Source organism: Archocentrus centrarchus, unplaced genomic scaffold, assembly GCF_007364275.1.
Source record: "Archocentrus centrarchus isolate MPI-CPG fArcCen1 unplaced genomic scaffold, fArcCen1 scaffold_29_ctg1, whole genome shotgun sequence".
NCBI classification, from domain to species: Eukaryota; Metazoa; Chordata; class Actinopteri; order Cichliformes; family Cichlidae; genus Archocentrus; species Archocentrus centrarchus.
The window spans coordinates 721779-741839 of NW_022060258.1; the positions used below are offsets into that span (position 1 = coordinate 721779).

The 20061-nt window shown below is 41.4% G+C and overlaps 1 protein-coding gene across 1 annotated transcript in view; it reads left to right on the forward strand.

The window, feature by feature from the left end:
- The window catches only part of cadpsa (Ca2+-dependent activator protein for secretion a), a 479373-nt gene that overhangs the window by 324806 nt on the left and 134506 nt on the right, over positions 1 to 20061 (forward strand). The window contains exon 20 of the mRNA XM_030723859.1: positions 7025 to 7166. Within this exon, the coding sequence (XP_030579719.1) occupies positions 7025 to 7166 (142 nt within the window). The remainder of the gene's footprint in view (positions 1 to 7024; positions 7167 to 20061) is intronic.

Here is a 20061-nt window from a genome sequence, read left to right on the forward strand (position 1 = left end):
TTCCAGTTCGGAAGTTGTGTGAAGAGAAGTTCTTAAGCAGCAAAGCAGGGGGAAAAGGATGGGCTGTGGAGAGAAGAAAAGTGCGACCGTCTCCGCTGAGAACTGAAGAAAAAAAAAATTGCCATTATACATACAACAAAATTCCACTTTTCAAGCTCCAGAGACTCATCCAAGAGGAGTACAGACAAGACTAACATAGGGGAGGGGAGAGATATGATTACCAGCCTCAAGGTCGAAACAACATCTGATAATGCAGATGTTGTTTTGGAACAGGTTGATTGTCATTTTTCCAACAGCCTTCAGTTCACTGGGGGACCCATTCAATAAATCCAATAATCCAAATTGTTCAGTTACCATCCTCGCTATGCAGAACCATACGTTATCTCCAGATCTAATCCCTTTCACCTACGAGCACGTTCTCGGATGGACTATGCATCCAGCTTGTGGCTCAAGTCCAACAGGCTCTGAATCTGAGTCTGTACGGCTCTGCACAGCCCATCCATCTGGTCAGTGGCGGTTTCTGATATGGGCGACATGGGCAGCCGCCCAGGGCGGCATTTCATCTAGGGCGGCATGATCGCCCCCCTTCCCCCAACGCATTGCGATCCCCGCAGCAGCGCCTACCGCACTGCTCCACTTGTGGGGTAATGGGCGCCCTCTGCCTGCTGTGTGTTGCATGTAGCTTTCTGCAATGGTCTGACAGGTTGTAACAGAAGGAAAGGGGCAGGCGGGGGATTCTCTCTCTGTCTCGCTGTCACTGCTTCACTCGATTGTCACACACACAGCGCTGCCCCGCCCCCTTCTCCTCTCAGCCTGGGCTGCGAGTTGAGTGAAGCAGTGATGGCGTGAGAGTGAGACAGTCAGCCGGGTTCATTCATTCATGCCTGTACAGTTTTGGCCTGGTTACAGCCAACAGTAACCGCTGAATTATAAATAAAGGCGACTTTTGCTGGCAGTCTCTCGCCAAACCTTTCATCCTTACTGACACTGCCATATCAAGATTAACGCGAAGTGTATGTACTAATATTGAAAAGTTTTGCGAGATCTCGCAAAAGTAACTTGGGATCTCGCAAAACTTTTGCGAGATATTCAAAACTGACTTTTTTTTTTTTTTTTTGTCCTCCCATGTTTTTTTCCCCCCATGTTCCACAGAATGAATCTGTGCATCTAATAAAATTAGATGCACACAACTGATAGAGCACAAAGTCCATTTCATCTATAATACTGTAAATATGGTCATTAAGTCACAGTATTTGTGTGAACCTGAATTCTTATAAAAAAATAACACAAATATGAATCTAGACGGTTCGGACAAATGTTGGTGGATGGCGCAGTGTTGCCAGATTGGGCAGCTTGTGAACACATTGGGCTGGAAAATTATATAGATATGTCTATATAATTATAAAATTATATAGATATATAATTTTACAATAAAAACTTCCTAAAAACCTACCAAATATCGTGAAAAGCAGCCAAAATTTTAACAACTCACCCAAAGCTGTGTATATTTAAATATATATCACACCTGGTGCTATTAACATGAGTTTCAATGGAGGTTTTGTTGTGTTGGGCTGGCAACTGTCAGTCAGATCTGACAACCCTGGGGATGGGCGGTGGTGATAACCTATTCCGCTTCAGTGAATTATGGCAGATGGAAAGGAAAAGGTCAAAACCATCAGGTGCGCAGTTTAGGAAAAAGAGAAAAGAAGAAGAGGAAAACAAGCAAAGATGAAGGTAAGCATGGTGGGGGGACCTTCTGTTAAAGCCTGTCTGTCTGACCATGGCAGAAAGCTACATGCACCACACAGCAGTCGCTCATTACCCCCCAAGTGTAGTAGTGCGGCGATCGCTATTGTGTGTGTGTGTGTGTGTGTGGTGTGGGGGGGGGGGGGGGGGGGGGGGGGGGGGGGGGGGGGGGGGGGGGGGGGGGGGGGGGGGGGGGGGGGGGGGGGGTGGCTCGCCCAGGGCGCCAAACAGGCTAGGACCGCCACTGCATCTGGTTGTGCAGTCTTGGCAGATGTCAACCTGCTGCCTAGATTTCCCGGTAAATCAGGTATCCTCCAAGCCCAAACAGAAGAGATCCCGTTACCAAAAAGCCGAATATGTATACGTCTTCCACGTGAAGAGCTTATGTCACTTATTAACTGCTGAGGTAAAAGTTTGAGTAACATTTTATGTTTTAATGTATCACAGAATAACAAAGTCTTCAACCGTTAATGCGCGTGCTTACCGCGAGTACAGCAAATCTGGCTCAGCCAATGAAAACAAACGTCACAGTGTATTAATGGTTAATGAAGATGTTATAAACTTGTTTGTGATAGTTTACCTACACTTTGGTGATACTTAATTTGTATATGTGATGTTTATATACTTGTTTGTGAGATGCCACTTACACTCTGATATGTTTATAAGATGGTTGAAAACAAAAAGTAAAATAAAAAAAGCAGTTTGGAATGAAGCAAAGAAGTCTGCTGTCCTCATTGCTCCCTGTTATCCACCTCATACAGGTGTCACAAACGTGTTACTGTGGTTTTCACACATAAGACCTGTAACATTTGGCTCAGCAGAAATGCACTGCAGCTCATCTGCATATACCAATTGTAGGAGATCCCTTTAAAGTTGTTCAGTAGATGACCCAGCGAGTATAAAGAAAGATCTATCTATCTATCTATCTATCTATCTATCTATCTATCTATCTATCTATCTATCTATCTATCTATCTATCTATCTATCTATCTATCTATCTATCTATCTATCTATCTATCTATCTAATTCAAGCAGAACTACATATGTTCTTCATATGTTCACTTTTTTCTAAGCACATAAGAATATCATAAGTATTTTGAGTAATGCTGTTTTGGTGGTATGATTTTGTCAAACAATATTGGCATTTATCAATAGTTATATTGCATAAAATAGTGCAATGAGCACCATTTAATGCAAAATCAAGGTGTAATTCAATTCCCAATTATATCAAGGTTAAGTCTTTTTTTTCTTTTTTTTAAATATTATGTTTATTAAATATTTTGAAGATTTATACAAAAAAAAAAGAAGAGAAAAAAAGGAAAAAAAAAAAAGAAAAGATTGAAAATACACACACACACACACACACACACACACACACACACACACACACACACACACACACACACACACACACACGGTTTCTTATAAAGAAGTTTTACCCAGTCCTGTCCTTCTTTAAGCTGTTCAGAATAGCCTTCATTTCATTGCTTTCTTAGAACCTTTTACATTCCATGTGCAAGCCATAATAATCATCTTCAGAATATACCTATATATAATTTTACACTGTGTTTTTGAAGGATAATAGTAAGAGATACAAAACTTAAATGGAGACATGCCTACCATGATATTTGCTTTGTGCTAATAAACAAAAAAGTTCTAAGCAAAAACCTGAACAAAACACATAGCTTGGACCAACCTCCAACGAGGAAGCAATGAACATAACAAGCTATAATAATAATAATAATAATATAATAATAATAATAATAATAATAATAATAATAATAACAAACTTGTCATACCCTAATTCAAAGGTATGGCAGGTGGGGGCCCAATGAAAAAAAAAAGATGAGAGAGAAAAATTAAGGCACTCTGCCCTCTCTGGTTCTGAGTATTAAACCACTGTGGATATAAAAATACAGGCTATGATGAAAATGTGTTAACTTAAAATACCATTCTCATATATATATGTGCATATCAACATAAACAAAGCTTGCTTAAAATTATGAATAGTGTTATCAAAGTGCAACTCTTGTGAGCTTCTATCATCATGTTTACCTCATAAACAAAAGTAACAGACTGAACAGCGGTTAGACTAAAGCACAGTCTAATTCACAGTCAATTTTCACACCTATGGGCAATTTAGAATCAATTAACCTAACCCCACTAAGCGCATATTTTTGGAGTGTGGAAGGAAACCAGAGCACCTGGAGAGAACCCATGCAAACACAGGGACAATGTGCAAACTCCATAAAGAAAAGGGGCCTTTCTTTATGGCCAAGGTGGACTTGAACCCAGACCTTCTTGCTGTGAGGTGACAGTGCTAAAAACCGCACTTCAATTCAATTAAGTTTTATTTATTTAGGGCCAAATCACAACAAACTGTCACCTCAAGGCACATTATATTGTATGGCAAGGACCATGCAATAATTAAAGAGAAAACCCAACAGTCAAAATGACCCCTATGATCAAGCATTTGGCGACAGTGGGAAGGAAAAACTCCTTTTTAACAGGAAGAAATCTGTGGCAGAACCAGGCTCAGGGAGGGGCACTCAACTGCTGCCACTGGTGGGGGCAACTAACTTTCACTAATATAGGGTTATTAGATGCAACCAACCAATGTAATGATGTCATATTCTGATGGCACTACCCATGTTCTAAAAACTGTCACTTAAATCACAATTTTTGAAAGTTTAAAATCTTTTAAAGTTTTTAGAAAGGTTTTTAGGAAAAGCCCCAAGGCATAAATTAGGATTAATTCAATTATATTTATATAGTGCCAAATCACAACAAACAGTCACCTCAAGGCACTTTGTACTGTGGGTAAAGACCCTACAATAATACAGAGAAAACTCAACAGTCAAAACAATGCCCTATGAGCAAGCATTTGGCAACAGTGGGAAGGAAAAACTCCCTTTTAACAGGAAGAAACCTCCAGCAGAACCAGGCTCAGGGAGGGGAAGTCATCTGCCGCAACCGGTTGGGCTGAGGGGAGAGAGACAGGACAAAAGACATGCTGTGGAAGAGAGCCAGAGATTATTAATAATTAATGGTTAAATACAGAGTAAAGTATAAACAAAGTAAATAAGGTGAATGGAAAGAGTGCATTATGGGAACCCCCAGCAGCTTGGGCCTAACTAAGGGATGGTTCAGGGTCAATTGATCCAGCCCTAACTAGAAGCTTTATCATAAAGGAAAGTTTAAAACCTAATCTTAAAAATAGATAGGGTGTCTGTCTCCCAAATCCAAGCACGGAGCTGGTTCCACAGAAGAGTGGCCTAAAAGCTGAAGGCTCTGCCTCCCATTCTACTTTTAAGTATCCTGCGAACCACAAGTAAGCCAGCAGTCTGAGAGCGAAGTGCTCTATTGGGGTGATACGGTACTATGAGATCTTTAAGATGGGATGGGGCCTGATTATTCAAGACCTTGTATGTAAGGATAAGGATTTTAAATTCTATTCTAGATTTAACAGGGAGCCAATGAAGAGAAGCCAATATGGGAGAAATATGTTCTCTGTTTCTAGTCCCTGTCAGTACTCTAGCTGCAGCATTTTGAATCAGCTGATGGCTTTTCAGGGAGCTTTTAGAACAGTCTGATAATAATGAATTACAATAGTCCAGCCTAGAAGTAATAAATGCATGAATTAGCTTTTCAGCATCAGTCTGAGAAAGGATGTTTCTAATTTTAGAAATATTATGCAAATGCCAAAAAGCGGTCCTACATATTTGTTTAATATGTGCATTGAAGGACATATCCTGGTCAAAAATGACTCCAAGATTTCTCACAGTGTTACTGAAGACCAAAGTAATGCCATCCAGAGTATGTATCTGGTTTGACACCATGTTTCTAAGATTTGTGGGGCCGAGAACAAGAACTTCAATTTTATCTGAATTTAGAAGCAGGAAATTAGAGGTCATCCAGGCCTTTATGTCTTTAAGACATTCCTGAGTTTAACTAATTGACGTGCCTCATCTGGCTTGATCGATAGATAAAGCTGAGTATCATCTGCATAACAATGAAAATTGATACAATGCTTTCTAATAATACTGCCTAAGGGAAGCATGTATAATGTAAATAAAATTGGTCCTAGCACAGAACCCTGTGGAACTTCATAATTAAGCTCCGTGTGAAGAAGACTCCCCATTTACATGAACAAATTGGAGTCTATTAGATAAATATGACTCAAACCACTGCAGTGCAGTACCTTTAATACCTATGGCATGCTCTAATCTCTGTAATAAAATGTTATGGTCAAGAGTATCAAAAGCTGCACTGAGGTCCAACAGGACAAGCACAGAGATGAGTCCACTGTCAGAGGCCATAAGACGATCATTTGTAACCTTCACTAATGCTGTTTCTGTACTGTGATGAATTCTGAAACCTGACTGAAACTCTTCAAATAAACCGTTCCTCTGCAGATGATCAGTTAGCTGTTTTACAACTACTCTTTCAAGACGTTTTGAGACAAAAGGAATGTTGGAGATTGGCCTATAATTAGCTAAGACAGCCGGGTAAAGTGATGGCTTTTTAATTAGTGGTTTAATTACAGGCATCTTGAAGGCCTGTGGTACATAGCCAACAAATAAAGACAGATTGATCATTTTTAAGATTTAAGCATCAATAATTGGAAAGACTTCTTTGTACAGTCTAGTAGGAATGGGCTCTAATTAACATGTTGCTGGTTTGAAGGAAGTAACTATTGTTTCAAAGTATCATATTTCCATGAATGTCGCCTGCATGTAGTGTTTCATGTCCACTTTAAATTAATGTTGTACACATCCCAATGATAGACACTGATAATAGAGAGAAGCCAGAGAGGAGATTACAGAATCTCTTTAAGAAATTGGTAGGAATGATATCCATGTTACAAACAATATCCAGGGAACTGTGATGTAAATTAGATAAAACTCAGTCAACACAATAGGGACAGACACTTGGACTAGGCTTGAACTGTGATGTGATACCATGGATCTTACCAGCCAAGAAAATTACATTAAACATACAATATGGCAGAAAAAACAGACTGAATGAGATCAGGGGTTTGTTGATGGTGTCAATCAGGAACCTTGGATTGTCCTTACTATTGCTAAAGAAGACAGAGAAGTAGGATGTTCTTGCATCTTTTATGAGTTGGTTGATGGATACTTTCTTGGAAAAACTATATGGCTGACAACATGTGCTTACCTCACACTAGGACGCATATAAACTAATAAAGTTCTATGATATTGTGTGCTTTGCCATATCCTTGCCTCATTTCTTCTTATTGGTCCCTCTCTCTCAGGTAACCTGTGCAATGGGACGTTCCACAAACACTTGCAGGACCTGTATGCCCCCCTGGTAGTCCGATATGTGGACCTGATGGAGTCTTCCATTGCTCAGTCTATTCACAGAGGCTTTGAAAGAGAATCATGGGAACCTGTTAAGTAAGGAAACTTTTTTTTTTTTTTTTCTTTCTTTACTTTACCTTTGCCTATATATGAAGACTTCAGAAGCAAAAGCCGCTAAATGCCACTTCTGTCAAAAATGAAATAACGATGTTTACAGAATCATTACCACACGTACTATATGCCAATCAAATAATTTCATGTCATAATTAGGGATGGCATGATACCACTTTTTGGGTCCGATACAGATACCGATATTTTATCTGCCTATACCGATATAAAAATCCGATCATTTAAAAAAACCAAATAAAAAACCCCAATTGCTTTCAAATGACTGGATACATCTTAATACGTCAACAGTCTCAGACACAACAAAATCAAAATCTTTTAGTTGTTCCACCTACAAGACTAAGAACCAGGGAGGGGTAGAGCTTTTCAGGTAGTGGTGCCAAAGCTCTGGAACTGTTTACCACTCCAGCTTCATTTAGCTGACTCTGTGGAGTCTTAAAAAAAACAGTTGAAAACTTTTCTGTTTAACCAGGCTTTCTGTTGACTTTATTTTTATTCTTTTTCTTTAATATGGTAATGTTAATATGTTTTTAACATGGCGTTTTATCTGGGTTTTTTTGATATTGTGTTTTAATTATTGTACAGTGCTTTGTGACTTTTTGTCTGTGAAAAACACTAAATAAATAAACTTTACTTACTTACAACAATCGCTCTATCACCTGAATCCTGTTGCTCCTATGTCAGAAGGTGATGCATTGGCTTTTGGTCTGTTGCAAATTTCATTAGGGCTGCAACTATTGCTTAATTTAGTAATCGAGTATTCAATCAATCATACCATCGATTACCAGAGTAACTGGACAAGAAATAATTTTTTTGTATTAACAGTTCATTTGCATATTTTAACTTCCGTACTGCAGTTTTTCCCTGTGTGAAACAAACAGGGTGGATGAAGCAGCTACAAAGTTCTCTTTTCTTCACTTACTGATCAGGTGGTTGATGAAGGACCTCCAGCTGTTTCCCAGTAAAGGTTTTATGGTGGTTACAGGGGGAAAACTTTCTTCCGCTCCATCTGAGCTCACTGGCTCCACCTCTTATGCTAGTGCAGACTGACTGCACGTAAATCAGCTGACTGCTGCTGTTGCGTCATCAGTGTTATGCTGAGAAACTGGGGGCTGCGTGAGCGTAATCTTGTAATGCTTTATATTGACAAGCATTCTCCTAAATACGTTTCTACTGAAGGTCTATATTTAGTCACTAATCAGGGATTAAAGTATAAAAAATATTTTGACGGGGATTGTTCTGGCTTTTGTAAGTTATAAGCTACACCGTGTGCACTTTTTGTAAAATTGCCCTAGAACTCCCTCCAGTGGTTGTTTTGTAGCATTGTTTGTGGTTAAAAATACAGGAAGTAGACAGATTCAAGATGGCGGAATGTAATGCCGAATGTTCGTGAATTAGGCTAATATCAATCGTGAAACGTTGTTGTTTTGGACAAGATTTGTTCTTTTACGATGGTCGAAAGTGGACAATGGTCAGAGGCCATTCTTCAATAAAGCAGCAAAAAAACGGAAAGAGAAGTTTCTTTATTGGAGCATCGTTATCTGGCTGTCTAGCTGGTGAAAAACAGGAAACACAAAAGCGAGGACAGCACAGTAAAAGAACATCAGCGCAGCAGGCAACAACCACAAGGAGATATATAGCGCAGCAACCATGAGTCTACAGTCAGGTAAAGCAGATGACATGGAGAACAAGGACAATGCAAGCAACACAGACACACGCTGTAAGTCTGCACGCTCACATTCATCCAAACGTTCATCGACAAGTTCTGCAGCATTAAAAGCACGAGCAAAAGTGGAGGCTGCACGTGCACAACTGGCTTATTCGGAAAAGGAGGCAGCCATAATGAAGCAGAAAACTGAACTTGAGGCTAATTTGCATATTTTGAGTTCTCAGAAGGCTGTTGCGGCTGCAGAAGCAGAAGTTGCAGTTTATGAAGAGGAGGAGGGACTCTCAAAAATTGAACAGGACTATCCATTAGTGGGACCATCCACCAGCCCGGAACAGCGTACTGCAGAGTATGTACAAAAACACTCAGATATTTGTGTTGAAGGATTCACATTGCAAGTAGATCCTCTCGCCTGTCACAAGGCTGCACGTGAAAAATGTGAAAAGGCCATGAATGCAGAAATAGATTATCACAGCTCACACAGTGCAGAAGAGAATAAGGTTAAAGGGAGTACCTAGCACAACACAGAGAAAGACTGAGTCCACCCAAACTGTATCCATTTGGCACTCCTCAAGCAGCTATAGAGACACAGGGTGTACAGGAGATTGCGAAGTACCTCACACGGAGGGAAATGTTAAGTACAGGACTTTTGCAGTTTGACGACCAGCCAGAGAACTACTGGGCTTGGAAGGCATCATTTCAAAATGCTATTAAAGACTTGCATGTTACAGCCCAAGAAGAGCTAGATTTAATAGTCAAATGGCTTGGAGCTGAGTCTGGTCAGCAGGCACAGAGAATCCGCTCAGTCCACGTCTTTAATCCAACTGCAGCACTGGAGCTTGTGTGGCAAAGACTCGAGGAGTGTTATGGTTCTCCTGAAGTAGTGGAAAATGCACTGTTAAAAAAGACTGAACAGTTTCCCAAACTCAACAACAGAGATAACGCAAAGTTAAGAGAGCTGGGTGACATTCTGCAGGAAATTGAATGTGCAAAAGATGGAGGATACCTACCAGGCCTCTCATATTTGGACACGGCTCGTGGAGTCAATCCCATCGTGGAGAAGTTGCCCTATGGACTACAGGAAAAATGGATTGCAACAGGGGCAAAGTACAAAGAAGAACACAAAGTTACCTTTCCCCCTTTCAGTGTCTTTTCGGGGTTTGTAAGACAACAAGCCAAAATAAAAAATGACCCAAGTTTTGTCATCACACCTCCTGCCAACGCAAGCATCAAAAAAGAGAAGAGCTTCAAAGGCAACAACAGGCAAGTGATTAGTGTACAAAAACAGATACCAGTTCAGCTCAAACTAGTTACAGTAAACCTATAGAAAGCCCTGATAAGCTTTGTCCTATACATAAGAAACCTCATCCACTTAAGAAGTGCAAAAGTTTCAGAGCGAAACCCATAGATGAGCGCAAGTCTTTTTTAAAAGAGAACAGAATCTGTTTTAAATGCTGTGGCTCTACTCAGCATCTAGCAAGGGACTGCAGTGTGCAAATAAAGTGTATGGACTGTGGCAGCGACAGACATTTAGCAGCGCTACATCCAGGTCCACCTCTTGCACCAGCTGAAAGCTCTGAAGCTGAGAAAGAGAATGGCGGGGAGACGCAAACTAGTGAAAGCGTCTCAGTCGTTTCTAAATGCACAGAAGTGTGTGGCGATGTAGACATCCCATATTCATGTTCAAAAATAAGTCCTGTATTAGTCTATCCAGATGGGAAAAGAGAACAGGCAAGGAAGATGTACGCAGTGCTTGACGAACAAAGTAACAAGTCACTAGCTAAGTCTCAGTTTTTTGAGCTTTTTAAGATTAAGACACACTCAGACACTTACAAGCTCAGGACATGCTCAGGACTGTCAGATAACGTTGGCAGAACAGCATTAAACTTTATGATTGAGTCAATAGATGGTAGAGTAAAGCTCCCACTCCCAAACCTGATTGAGTGTGACATGATTCCGGATGACAGAAGAGAGATTCCATCTCCACAAGTTGCTATGAAGTTCCCACACTTACAGAAGATAGCTGAGAAGGTGCCACCTGTGGAAAAACGAGTACCTATTCTTTTGCTCTTGGGGAGAGACATTATACAAGTCCATAAAGTCAGAGCGAGAATCAATGGGCCATATGGTGCACCTATGCACAGCGATTAGACTTAGGCTGGGTTATAGTTGGGGAAGCTTGCATGGGGAAGACGCATAAACCGCTTAATGTGAATGTGCTCAAAACACATGTTCTTCAGAATGGACGTGCTTCTTACCTCTGCCCATGCCCTAACATGTTTCAAATCAAAGAGTCAAGTGGTTGCAACTACCAGCTTAACACCATACCTGCCCCCCAAAAGGACAGTGAAAACATGAATAACATTCAGCTGGGAGAAACAGTGTTTAATAGGACAAAAGATGATGACAAACCAGCACTGTCAGCAGAGGATAAAAACTTTATTGACATTATGGAAAAGGAAGTGTATCAAAATGAGAGGAATAGCTGGGTGGCACCTTTGCCATTCCGCTCTCCTAGACCAGAGCTTCCAAGTAACAGAGAGCAAGCGCTCAAACGCCTCCAGTCCCTCAGAAAAACACTGGACAGGAACCCCAGGATGAAAAGACAATACACAGAGTTTATCCAAAACATGCTGGACAATGACCACGCAGAGGTCGCTCCACCTTTGGACTCAGACAAAGAACACTGGTACTTACCATCCTTTGGTGTGTACCACCCACAAAAACCTGACCAACTGAGAGTAGTTTTTGACTCAAGTGCAGAGTTCGAAGGACTGTCCCTTAACAAAGTCTTATTAAGTGGACCCGACCTAAACAACACTTTACTAGGTGTCCTTATGCGTTTTAGAAAAGAGCCTGTAGCATTTTCAGCTGATGTGCAACAAATGTTTTATTGTTTTGAAGTGAGAGAAGATCATAGGGATTATTTGAGATTCCTTTGGTATGAGAATAACGATACTAGCAAAGGCATTTGTGACTACAGAATGAAGGTTCATGTCTTTGGGAACAGTCCGTCCCCAGCTGTGGCTATTTACTGTATGAGGCGTGCTGCAGTCGAGGGAGAAGAAGAGTATGGACATGAGGCAAAGCAATTCATAATGAGACATTTTTATGTTGATGACGGCCTTGCATCCACAGCAACAGGAGAAGAAGCTGTTGAGATACTCACGAATGCACAAAACATGCTGGCTCAGTCAAATTTAAAGCTACACAAAATAGCTTGTAATGACCACAAGGTAGTGGAAGCATTCCCTGCTGTTGAAAGAGCCAAGGATCTAAAAGACCTGGATTTGAAGCTGGACAACATACCCCTGCAAAGGAGCTTGGGGGTGCTGTGGGATCTTAAAAGTGACTGTTTTACTTTTCATGTAACCACTGAGCAAAAGCCATTCACCAGGAGAGGTGTCTTGGCCATCGTTAACAGTTTATATGACCCACTAGGTTTTGTTTCACCCATCACAATGCAGGGAAAAGCTCTTCTTCGTGACCTATCCACAGAGCAGAAGGATTGGGATGAACCACTTCCCGCAGAAAGAGAAGATGGATGGAATAAATGGAGAAATTCACTGAAAGATCTTGAGCAGCTACAAATACCAAGGGCTTACCTACCGTTCTCTCAGGCCGCTGCTGTGAAGAAAGAATTGTGCATATTTTCAGATGCCTCAACCATGGCCATAGGAGCAGTAGCCTATCTAAGAGCTCTAGATAGCAAAGGTCAGTGGCACACAGGGTTCATCATGGGCAAGTCCAAAGTAGCCCCCCAACCAGCTCATACTGTTCCTAGATTGGAGTTATGTGCAGCAGTTTTAGCTGTGGAGATGTACGAACACATTAAAGATGAGATGGACATTGAAGTAAACACTATCAGATTTTTCACAGATAGCAAAATCTTCTTGGTTACATACATAACAACACAAAGAGATTCTACACTTACGTGGCTAACCGAGTGATTAGAATCAGGAAGACCACACATCCAACACAGTGGTTTCACATATCCACTAGTGACAATCCGGCAGACATAGCCACTAGACCAATTGCAGCTTCCACATTAGCTTCCACAAACTGGTTTAGTGGTCCTTCTTTTTTGGCACAACATGACATAGAGCCATCACATTGTGATAGTTTTACTCTCATCAACCCTGACGCAGATGCAGAGATCAGACCTGATGTAAAAACCCTCGTTACCAAAACGAAAGATTTTCTCATTGGATGAGATTGTGTTGCACTGTCGCATCACTAAAACGTGTGGCAGCATCATTCAAGAAAACAGACACAGAAAGTAAAGGCTGGATGTGTTTTCGTGATAGTAACACTGCAGAGGAAGTGTCCAAAGCAGCCAAGTTTATCATTCGCGCAGTACAGAGTGAAACATTCAAAGAGGAGTACAGGTGCATGAAAGCAAATCAGCCACTTCCAAAACAAAGTTGTCTCCAAAAGTTGAACCCTGTCATTGATGAAGATGGACTCCTCAGAATAGGAGGACGCTTGGCACCTGCTGACCTAACAAAAGAGGAGAAACACCCACTCATTATTCCAAAGGCTCATCATATAGCTGTCCTTCTTATTAGATACTATCATGAAAAAGTAGCGCATCAAGGGGCCTCATAACAGAAGGAGCACTCAGAGGAGCTGGCTTTTGGAATTGGCAGTAAACGGCTCATTTCTTCTGTCATTCCAAATGTATTCTTTGTCGAAAACTCAGAGGACAAATGCAGACTCAAAAGATGGCAGATTTACCCATTGATAGGCTGACACCCATGCCACCATTCACTAGTGTTGGACTGGACGTCTTTGGGCCCTGGACAGTCACCACACGTCGCACCAGAGGAGGGAGTGCAGACAGTAAACGCTGGGCTGTACTTTTCTCCTGCATGTCCACAAGAGCAGTGCACATTGAGCTCATTGAATCGATGTCGACGTCAAGTTTCATCAATGCTCTAAGAAGATTCTTTTGCATCCGTGGTCCTGCTCAAATGCTTCGCTCTGATAGAGGGACTAATTTCATTGGAGCATGTAATGAGCTGCAAATTGATCACAAGGACACAGAACTGAATGCTTACCTGCTGGAGAAAGGATGCACATGGCTGTTCAACTCCCCACACTCTTCACACATGGGAGGATCATGGGAGCGACTCATTGGAGTTGCGAGGCGCATCCTGGATGGGATTCTTTTGAAGGCCGCACATATCCAACTCACACATGAAGTGTTGAGTACATTCATGGCAGAAGTAATGGCAATAATGAACGCAAGACCACTTGTACCAATCTCAACAGATCCAGACAAACCAAACCTTCTCACACCGGCAATGCTTCTCACCCAGAAGACCAATGCATTATCTGCACCAACAGGAAGCTTTGCACCACCAGACCTCTACTCAAAGCAATGGAAACAAGTACAGTGTCTGGCAGACTGTTTTTGGAAACAATGGAAAAGTGAATACCTATCGACTCTACAGCAACGGAGAAAATGGACTGATGATAAACCGAACATTAAAGTTGGTGACATTGTGTTATTGAAAGATGCTCTCACACACAGAAACAACTGGTCCATGGGAAAGGTTGTAAGAACATTTGAGAGTAAGGATAATAAGGTTCGAAAAGCAGAAGTAAAAACTGTGAAAGATGGAAATGAAAAAGTGTTTTTAAGACCCATTGCTGACATAGTTTTGCTTTTGTCAGAGGAAAATTAAGAGTGCTATAACTGTAAACAGTGTAAAATGTTTATTAGAAATGTTAATTGTAGTGGCACAATTGTATTGTACCAGGCGGGGAGTGTTCTGGCTTTTGTAAGTTATAAGTTACACCGTGTGCACTTTTTGTAAAATTGCCCTAGAACTCCCTCCAGTGGTTGTTTTGTAGCATTGTTTGTGGTTACAAAAATACAGGAAGTAGACAGATTCAAGATGGCGGAATGTAATGCCGAATGTTCGTGAATTAGGCTAATATCAATCGTGAAACGTTGTTGTTTTGGACAAGATTTGTTCTTTTACGATGGTCGAAAGTGGACAATGGTCAGAGGCCATTCTTCAATAAAGCAGCAAAAAAACGGAAAGAGAAGTTTCTTTATTGGAGCATCGTTATCTGGCTGTCTAGCTGGTGAAAAACAGGAAACTCAAAGCAAGGACAGCACAGGGATCATCCACTCAGTGTTAAAGGGAATCTGTCGCAGCGACGGAGAACTGAGGGGGTTATTGCCTGATCCCCCACTCCATTCCAGCAGATGTCGGCATTGCAGCTTTAAGCTGGTTTGGTAACCGCAAACCCACAAGAAGACGAAGACAACAGAGAACTGTAATGCAGCTAATGTGGGTCGGGATCGGATTGCATTTTTTATTTCTTTCCGATATGCGATCCAGTAATTTAGGCCAGTATCGGACCGATACCGATACTGAATATCGGATCGGGGCATCCCTATTCATAACCCACTAAATACCGTCTCCACCCAGCCTGAATTATCCATGTGTTGTCAAAAGCCTCTAAACACTACTTCCTATTGCCTGCAAAAGCCTCTATATCCCTAGTACTAATCAGAACACCAGATCGGATCATATGACTTCAATATATTCAGCATTGCGCTGCACGGAGCCAGCTTTTCATGGTGGTGATCAGATTGAAAACACAGGTGTAGGTGAGTCTAGCATTGTTTTGTGTGTAGAAAAAATGAAATATTTGGTGATCAAACTTGACTATCTAGAAGAAGTAAAAGCCATAACACAGTTTCTGTAGATGAACATGCAGAAGGATCCTTACTGGTTGTCAAGCGTACACACTGGCCAACACAGAGCCAGCGGCTCTTCAATCTCCTTTGCTGCTGAGGGTCTCTCACACAGTGTCATGGTGCATGGAAGCAGGCCGTGTGGCTTGTGAAGGAAGTAAAGACCCAAACGCAGGACACAGGAGCAGGCAGCGGTATGAAACGAAACGAGCCTTTATTGGTAAATGGTAAATGGACTAGTTCTTATATAGCGCTTTTCTACTCAGATATGAGCACTCAAAGCGCTTACACAACACGTTCACATTTACCACATGCACACGCATTCATACAAGCACTTCCATGATTAATTAATAAGCTAAGTGCTTTAATCGTCTAACATTCACTCACATTCATACTCCGACAGAACGGTCGGCGAGCAACTTGGGGTTAAGTATCTTGCCCAAGGATACATTGGCACGCAGCCAGGAATTGAACCACTGACCTTCCAATCAGTAGGTGACCTGCTCTACCTACTGAGCTAACAGCCAGGTTTATTGTGGCTAAACAAACAAATACACGAACCCAAAGAAGATAACAAACTAAAGGAAACCTGAATTGGAAGGGAAAATAAAGAATACAAAAAGCATGGCAAATGTGGGAACAAACCACTGCTACAAAGACAGCAAGACTCTGGCATCAGACAAGGGAAAACAGAGACAATAAATATACATAGGGAATGAGGGGTGAGCGGAAACAGCTGGGGAATACAGCTGAACATAATTACACTGATGAGTCAAAGAGAAGCAAAACTAAACACAAGCACACAGGACAAAGGAGTGTCAAAATAAAATAAGAAGTAACCAAACAAGGTACTCACAGAGTTGACACATAGAGAGAACCTAAACATGACCAAAACAGAAACCTAAATACAACACTCAGGGAAACACTGGGAAGGGAAACAAACATGAGACAAGGGATACAGAAATGAGAAACAAACAGACAAATGAAAACTGACCGAACATGAGGACATGGAAATCAAAACATAACATAGACTTGACACCAGAGGGATAACACATACACATGAACACAGACCACGGGAAAGACAACATGAGGAAAACAGGAACTAACACAGATAACTAAACAGAAAACAATATAAACTAAGATCCTATTTCATAACTAAACACCACAACTCAAGAACATAAGGCGCACTGGGCCAACTGCCCAGGATCATGACACATAGTCCTTTAGCAGGGGACCGGGTGGCATGTACCTGCATACTGGTGGCGCCGATCACAGCCCCCTTCGCGTCCCTCTGTCATCATGACCACTACAGGTTAGTTTACTATTCTGTTATTGTTAAAACAAATATGCTGCCATTTTTTGCTATTGCGGTTATACTGTGTGAATCTATGTAAGATCTTCTTATCATAAACTAATGTTTGGGAATTTTGCCTTTATTTAACACTGGGCAGACGGTGGACTGAAGATAATAATCACATGTTTTATCTGAAAATGTATGGGACATAGGTATGAATTTGGATAAATCTATGCTCCCCCTTAATCCCTGGAAATGGTGAATTTCTCATTTATGCTGTGTTATTTTCATTTTCAATGTTTTTTGCAATTTTACTGTTTCCAGTTCATCAAAGGTGATTAGTCACTCTTAACTGTATCTATATGGAAGAAGTGGATTCAGAGGTTTTTGTGAAAAAAAAAAATAACTTGCAGACTTAGCTGATTTGCACAAAACAAAATATTATTTGTTAAAATTAAGGAAATGAGACAGTTTGTTCTCTAAATAACAACCTTACCACTGCCTATGAAATGAAATGAGTAAATCTTTAAGAGCCAAAAAAAAGATACAAAATGCTCTTTAAAAGAGAATTTTGTATCTTTTTTTTTTTTTTTGTGGAGGAATAAACCATGTTATTGGCACACAGAATTAGCCTTGCTTTTAAATCCTTGCCAGCCACTTTTGTAGTATATGGACACACAAAACCACTGATTTTTGTAATGCATGCAGAACTGAGTAAGCATTGCAATATCTGAGACTATACAAGGGTTGTTTTAAAAGGTTGGTGACTGTGCCTATACAAACAAGTCTGAAGCAGATTTCAGTTTTGCTGTATCCCCAAGAAGTCCCCCTTTGCAGCTATATCACTTTCCACACTCCTGCCATTCCCAACACCTCAAATTCTCTTTAAAATTCTGTCCTGTAACACAGTAAGCATCATCTGTTGTCTGCACCAGATTTCCACCACTGTGTCAAAAGTTTCAACTCCTCACCTTGAATCTTATTAAGCTCATGCAGGCCATTCCTCCCAATCACACCCCTCTGGGTCTCATTGTCATATGTCATGTGAGTGTTGAAGTACCCCAGTAGGATAATGGAGTCCCCAGGGATTCCAAGAAGTCTGGATATTCTGAGCTTCTCTATATGCTGGAGAAAGAGTCATAACCTGTTCCCCAACAGGAAGATGCTGGTAAACATCCTTTTGTCCACAACGTGCAGCTGGAGGTGTGGGGCCCAGGGGTGATGGGCCCACATGGCTTCTTTGGGCCAGGCTTGGGGTAGGGGCTCAAACAACCTCCTACCTTGCTCCAGGGTGAGACCTCAGTCTTGAGGGTTTTTTTGAATCAGCATGATGGTAGGGTGGGGCCAGGAGAAGCTCAATGGCACAGTGTGTTGGGGAAGGGAGAGAGCCTTATCTTTGTAAAAAACTAATGGGATGATATTCTTTGTGGAACAATGTCAGATCTGGAGGAGGAGGAAGTGAGACTAATAGGCCAGGGAGGCAGAGACATAAAATACTATTTGCTCATGGTGATATCCAGACAGAACTAAATGAAGCGGCTTAGTTTGGTGGGTGATCAAGGGGAGAACCTGACCGTTAAACCCAGCGACTGGAACAGGGAACTGCAAAAGAATCAGGGTGAGGCCCAATTGGGTCACTCGCTTTTGGTTGAGTAAATTCTGTTCAGCCCCTGAATCAATTAACTCAGGCAGAGAAACGAATCTTGATTATGACAGATCGCAGCTGGTAACGTCAAGTGGGGATGATTTTTCTGTGTTGAACTGCCCACCAGAATCCCTGTACCTAATGCTGGACGGCCCCTTTTGGCCACACTGGGCAGTGGGGAACAAATTGAGCCGACTGAGTGCAATAGAGACAAACACCAGACTCAAACCGTCTTCACTCCTCCTCCGGGTCAGTCTCTGGCGATTGCATTGGTTCGGATGGTTCCCCTCCGTAGAAGCATGCTGGTGGACATGGAGGGCAGGGTAAAGATGATGGCCTATACTAAGCACTGGCCACGAGACGGGGCTTGCCTATTACACTGGTCAACAACAAATTTGTTGTCTGTGTTTTTTCAGCTGATTTAGGACGAATCTGATGCGCTGAATCCAAAAATCTCATTGGTTTTGCTCAATCAGGTCAAGTTTTTGAGCTATGGCCACATGTCGTTTTTTATGTTTTTGTTCACATGTACGCATGTGTGGAGCATTTTAGAAGAAGTAGGTGGGGTAAAATGCGATGTCGAATAATTGTTTTGATTGGAAATGATTATTTAATGACAAGAAGTATTCAGGTCCAGTAGTTCTGGGTGATTATGTTGAAAAAGGGATCAGTTTGAAGTCATAAAACCTCGAAGTCTTCCAAAAATTGGTGCGGCAAAGCATAAAGTTGGTGGATCAAAACTAAAATTAATGGGCAGCCACCCCACGAAGTGTATAGGAAAGTTTGCCTCTGTACCCATCGCTCACTCGACTACACTGAAGGAGAAGTTTGAAGCGGTGAAATATGTGCTGGAGAAAATTGGTTATGATCAGCATAAGTGGTTTATTTGTGTTGACCTGAAGATGGTGAACTTTTTGTTGGGACAACAGTCTGGCTTCACCAAGTACCCATGTTTTCTGTGCATGTGGGATAGTAGGAACCGTGCTAAGCTGTGCGGGAGGAATTGGTGCCTTGCAAAGAAAGGAACATCATCAACGACCCTCTGCTGGACAGAGACAGAATACTCTTCCCTGCTTAATGAAGCAGTTGGAGTCCCTGCCACTGGGCATTCCAGGAGTTCGAAGAAATGGAAGTTCAAGCCCTGAAGTTTGAACAATGGTGAAGCACACGCAATTTACGTGTACTTACCTTTATCATTGCCCTCCATTCAGTTTACAGTAATCGATGTTTCTATCAGGTAATCAATATATGTTGTTGGAAAAACATTTTTTTTCCTCTTAAAAACATATTTAGGATGATATGTGTTGACAGAAATCAGCTGATAATGCCACAAAATGTAATCGATTTTGTCACAAGATCTGATTTTTTTTTCAAATCAACTTAGCACAAAAACCTAACCTGATGGAGAAAAACAGATGCCATTTCCTGATTCAGCAGGGCAAAAATACCCTAAATCAGTTGTAAAAATCTAGACACATTCAAAAAGTAAAAAACTGTTGCCCAGTGTTATCAATCTTAAGGTTAGCGTTACCAACACTTTGAAGG